The sequence below is a fragment of the Macrosteles quadrilineatus genome, unplaced genomic scaffold (genome assembly GCF_028750875.1).
Source record: "Macrosteles quadrilineatus isolate MER2022 unplaced genomic scaffold, UCM_ALF_1.0 Scaffold_1__1_contigs__length_201487025, whole genome shotgun sequence".
Classification (NCBI taxonomy): Eukaryota; Metazoa; Arthropoda; class Insecta; order Hemiptera; family Cicadellidae; genus Macrosteles; species Macrosteles quadrilineatus.
In genome coordinates, this window is record NW_026542594.1 from 197,801,457 (window position 1) to 197,807,234 (window position 5,778).

Consider the following 5,778-nt stretch of genomic DNA (forward strand, 5'->3'; position numbering starts at 1 on the left):
TCTACAATAGACAACAACTCATTGAAATTGAACACCAAAGTGGAAACTTCATTACCAAATCCAGATCAAAACTGCAAACCATCACTCAAGGCATACCTCAAGGCTCAGTTCTAGGACCCCTACTCTTTCTGATCTACATAGACACCTTCCCCACCCTCCTACCAGCAGACAATACATGTATAATGTTTGCCGACGACACGACCATTGTAGTTCCGGGCATACCAACACCTAATCTAACAGAAAAAACAATAGACACAGCAAAAAAATCTGCAATAGCCTAAATCTCCGAATCGACGAATCTAAAACTGTCTGCCTGAAATTCACCCCAACAAACAAACCTCTAACTCAAGAAGACACAACAAATGCCAACCCCACAACCAAATTCCTTGGCATCATTCTTGACCAGCAACTAAACTGGCACCCCCACTTGGAAAGGCTCCAGCGAAAACCCTCATCAGCTATCTATGCCCTCAGAAGAATCAGGGAAATCACCAACGAAGAAACTACTAAGATGGCTTACCATGGAATCTTGTCTTCACACCTGAAATTCGGCTTAATTGCATGGGGAAGTGCCAGCGAAAGCCTATTAAAAGAAATACAAATCATTCAAAAGAAAGCAGCCAGAATCATAGACCAATCCCAATACCTCGAACACTGCAAGCCCTTTTTCATAAAACACCAAATCCTAACCCTAACATCTCAATACATATTTGACACCATCAATTTCATAAAACAAAATCCGCCTGAAACCAGACAAACATGCCACAACCACAACACCAGATCAAAATCGAACTATAACACCCAACAAAACAGATTAAACAAAACCAACAAAACCCCCACTGCAATGGGAGCAAAGCTCTACAACCTACTTCCACAACATCTCAAAACAATAAACAACACAAAAAAATTCACTGCTGCACTAAAAAACCTACCTCCTTCAAAGACCGTACTACACCATCAAAGAGTGCTATGAAGATCATAACTACCACATAGGGCTATTATAAGAAGAGAAAGAAGTAACTTAAATGACGATTCTCCAGTCTCTACGACTGCGATGAAGAGGACCTATGTAAGATGTTGGCACATATCCCGTACGTAGGATGCACAATTTTTATTTCAGCTGCAGTTATTTTTATAAGAACAAAATGAGAGCATTATATTGGCTGAGGGAACACCATTAGCGCAATGAAACGGAATGAAGCCATCGGCCTCGGTGGTCTAGTGAATAGCGTGCCGGGCTACGAAAGGTTCGAAACCCATCAGGGGCACAAACTTTTTGTCTAAGATTTTTGCATTATCAGCAAGTTTGGTTAGTTTTGTTAGGTTATAACAGTTAAATTTTATAATTAAAACCTTATAAAATCAACCAATCTTGATTAGTAAACCTTCATTCAATTTTTTCATTATCAGCAAGTTTGGTTAGGTTATCACAGTTTAATTTGATAATTAAATACCCCCGCCGCAGCAAACCTGCCGTCTAAGCGAATTTCCATTTGGCTGAATTGATTTTCAATCGATCTATTTAAATAACATTAGGTTTAACGAGTACCTAGGTTTGCTGCTACAAGGAAACTAATAAAGTGTGTGTTTTAAGTAAAATAATTATTGCTTAGTAGAAAATGAATATATTTGCCAAAGTTTGATCAAAAGATATCCATAATCAAGCAAACCACAACATGTTACAATATTCTCCATAAGAATAACATGGGAATTTTAAATTTACAATTTTTTTAGTTTTCTCCGTAACCAATAACCGTACAAAAACACTTTGACATACTGAATTGTTTGTTTTTTTAAGCTCTTTAAGAAGGATTAGAGAAAAATTGGGAAATTTTGTGTTTTGAGGGTCAAAAGTGAGAAAAACCAATTTTTACCCCATAAAACCCTGTTCCCATGGTCCGATCATGCTGGATCGCGAACTCATTCAAGTTTATCCCGCATTACACCTTCAAACCAAATTTCATCAAAATCGGATAAAAATTACTCAAGTTATCGTGTTCACGGACACATATATATATAAATCTATATATATATATATATAAAATTTTGAACGAATGGTGTTTTTGGCCTCTGGGGACATCAAAATGAAAAAGTAAATCGGTCCCGGGCCTAAGTCTTACCATGAGACCTACGGTAATAGCTACTTCCCTATAGGGAAATTCGCTAAAAATATGAAATTTAATTTGAGGCATTTATAGTTTTATTTTATGAACAGAATTATTTTTTCTATTAGTAAACCTTCATTCAATTTTGTCATTATCAGCAAGTTTGGTTAGTTAGGTTAGGTTATGACAGTTTAATTAAAAAATTAACTATATATTTTTTTAGTTTTAGGTCTACAATAATTTTTTTTTAATTTCTAATTTTTAAACTCTCATTTTGTCCGTATTAAAAAACTGCAGCTGAAATAAAAATCGTGCACGTAGGATAGGACGGGCCAACAGCTCGTCTCAGTCGTCTTTAACTATGAAATAAATGTAACTTTAAAGATCAATTTAACTTCGTAAGGATGACAATCTTTGAAGTTTGAAGATTTATTTATCACTCATCAAAAAAGATATTGGACCAATACAAAAGAAAATCAGTTTGCTGTGGGGTTTTTCATGGAATTTTTGACAAGGGATTTTATTTTTCACGCATCGCGCCTCAAGTAGTAGGCAACACTGAGCGAATTGTGTATGTATATGGAAAAGAACCAGCTGAAAAACAACAAAATAATAGAGCAGACAGCAGACAGCAGAGCAGACTGTATTTTCGTATTTAAATAAGGTTATGTCATGTTGTTTGTTGATGTTTCTAATTTATCCTAAAATTTCTCTCTGGGGATTGAGATTTTTTTATAACCATCCTCTTATTAGTGAGCAACTCTAATAGTATAGTAATAGTAGTAAGTTAATAATATGATATTATTGAGACGGTTCTAACCAGCATTTATATTAAGTAGTTAGTTGGCTTTAGGCTCTAAAAATAGTTTATTGTTTTAAAAATTATATGTTATTATATTAACACACGGTTGCACTTTAGTTTACGTCCTAATACGTTATACATTAACTACCAGCTGATTATATAATGAATCTATGAATTCTAAACTAAACCTAACCTTCTTAACCAAACTGCAGTAACTTATGTGAGTAAGTAGCAATGTAGGCCTATGACGTAAACTACTAAGAAGTAGTGATGGGATAATCGAATACTTTCGAGAATTCAAATCAAATACTTAGAATTATTCGAATTATTCTTTATAGCAATATGGTGTAAATAAACCAATATGGCAATTTCAATTTTCCCATGTCTAGTTTTGTAAATCAAGTGTTGCCATTAATGTATAAATACATTTAAATTAAAATAAATATAGTTCAGTTCTCCTCTAACATAAATAGGTTATATTTTAAAATAAACTAAAACCCAAATTAAATAGATTATTGTTCACTCTCAATCAGTTAGGTAATGAATCATTTAATATTGTGAAATAACTAGACAAAAGTATTCATTATAGATTTAGTGAGAAGGAAAGATAATATATTAATAAATAGGTGGTAATCGGGAAGTTCAACTTTGGTATCTTAGCCATTCGAGGGAACGCAGGAGCTAACTATTGAATGCTATTGTTGACCAAGTAATTAAAATTGAACGGACTTTCGAAGGGCGTAAGGCCATGTTGGTTCAATTTATTGCAATGCGAGTGTAAAGTAACCCTAAGTAAAGTTAACCCTCCGAGTGTTATTTGTCGATGCTTCGACACATAACACACTTTGTGTAGTGTTTTGTGTCGATGCATCGACTCACAAACACTGTTTACGGCGAAGGCTCGATGACTGACAAAATCGGATTGAACTGGATCGAGTTAGGTATCGTTTTATTTGGCAGATTCAGAGCTTTCTCCGGAGGTCTGTCTCTAAGCCTTTTCATTTTAGTTCTGAAAATATTGGAGCAGACAGCTGACGTGCGTATTTGTAAATAGCTTGGTTAACCTCGCACCGATGACTGATGTGTTTTATTACATTTATCATTGTTTTAGTGTTAAAAATCAAAAGTAGTGATATACGTGGTGCATTATAAGAAGATTTAAGTGATTTTGAAGGGCTGTTTGATGATCCTGAAGAAGTAGGTAGTGATATTGATGTAAATTATCAGCCAGATTCCTAGCTATGGTTAGGCTATGCATTCTTAGCTAAACGCTATGTACTGAAATCTGTTTTTTGCCCATAACTTAATTTATTTGCAAATCTACTTCCTTATATTATTATATATTTGTAATCCTCATAAAATTTAGAACAAAGTGGCTATTTTCAAATATTTATAGGCCTATAATTTATACAATTTCATTGAGCGCAAACTTATTTTTTTTTTTAATTTTCCAAAATATTTTTTTTTACCTAAAAAAATTTTTTGAAACAAATGTTCCTTATGTTTTATGTATAATATTGAAGCCCATGATTTTCCAAATAAAATGGTATATAGAACAGTATAATTAACATTGTTTTCAAGCTTCTCATATCCGTTTTAATAAAACCTTGCAAATGAGCAAAAAATAGGCAGACATTAAGGCCAAAACAAGGGACACTCGGAGGGTTAACAAAAAGTGCTAGTAATCTGTCGGTCGATGTTGGGAGAAAAAAGTGAAGCTGGCTTGTTTATTGGAAATAGGCATCGATGATATAGAGTTGGCTATTTTGCTATTTATCGTTCATGAATGCATTGTTATTTTAGTAGCTGCCCATAGTTAATTAATTAAGCTGGGAAATAAAAAAGGTAAATTTAAGAGCCTTGTATGGATAGAACACAGGTTACCTGTCGAACTATCTATGTTGGTAGTTTATTTACTCTATTCAAAATTATTAGTTTTCCTACTTATGATAATAAAATTAACATACACACGAGCCTGGCACTTGATGGGGCATATCTAGCTTTGTCTCTAATTAATTATAAAATAATTAATAGAAACACGCATATCCACTTAACACAAAATCTATTTCATGAATGTTTACAAAACAAAAACAATAGAAAAACATATGATAGTAAAAATTTATATTAATGAAATACGAGAGCATGTTTTGTGCAAACTTCTCTATTTTCAACCCACACTGTAAATAAAACATGTGATTGGAATGTCTTCCATTTGTTTTGATTTTCTGTTTATATTTTGTTGTTATTTCGCCATCACCATAGCAACCCATAAGACCCATGTTAATTTTTAAAAATTTCAAATTCATTTTTTGTGCTTATTTTTGAGCCTATTTTAATTTATAAAGGTATTCTGCACACCTACAGGAAAATAGCTTTCTAACGGTATGCGTAGATTTTCCCTACGATACACACGAGCTGAGAAAAAAGGTTTTAAAGAAACATGCTTGCCTATTAATATATAGATAGATTGTACAGTCTTAAAGAAGTTACAACATATTTCAAACAAAAATTTAACTCTTTTTCAGATTTATGGTGACTTCATAAAATGTTCATCTAACTCCATCCGAATGTCATCCTTTACTTTTTCAAACAAAGTCTTTACTCCGAGTCCTCCAGACAAAGGGAGTTTTCCCTTAGACCATGAGGGTCAGTGTAAAGGTGTCATGTTAAAATACATGTTTTGCTTGAATGATCATAGAAACAACAATTCTGAATGTCGTGAACAAATCAAAGCCTACTTGCAATGCAGAATGGAAAACAATCTCATGGCCAAAGAGGATTGGGCTAAACTAGGACTCAGTGACATAGAATTGAGTAATCAAGGAAAAGTGTCAGGAACTGATTAAACTAACCAGGTTTATTTCTTTCAAG

The 5,778-nt window shown here is 33.5% G+C and overlaps 1 protein-coding gene across 5 annotated transcripts; it reads left to right on the forward strand.

Annotated features, from left to right (window-relative positions):
• The first annotated feature begins 2,679 nt into the window (after nucleotides 1–2,679).
• LOC128993920 (cytochrome c oxidase assembly protein COX19) lies at nucleotides 2,680–5,753 on the forward strand. 5 transcript variants are annotated; one of them, XM_054418066.1, is made up of 2 exons: nucleotides 2,680–2,769; nucleotides 5,433–5,753. In XM_054418066.1, the coding sequence occupies exon 2, from the start codon at nucleotides 5,475–5,477 to the stop codon at nucleotides 5,751–5,753; it is 279 nt and encodes a 92-aa protein (XP_054274041.1). In that variant the 5' UTR covers nucleotides 2,680–2,769; nucleotides 5,433–5,474. The 5 variants fall into 5 exon arrangements, with proteins under 5 accessions (XP_054274041.1, XP_054274015.1, XP_054274023.1 ...); XM_054418040.1 differs by having other exon boundaries at nucleotides 2,730–2,857; XM_054418048.1 differs by having other exon boundaries at nucleotides 2,751–2,887.
• Nucleotides 5,754–5,778: the final 25 nt, after the last annotated feature.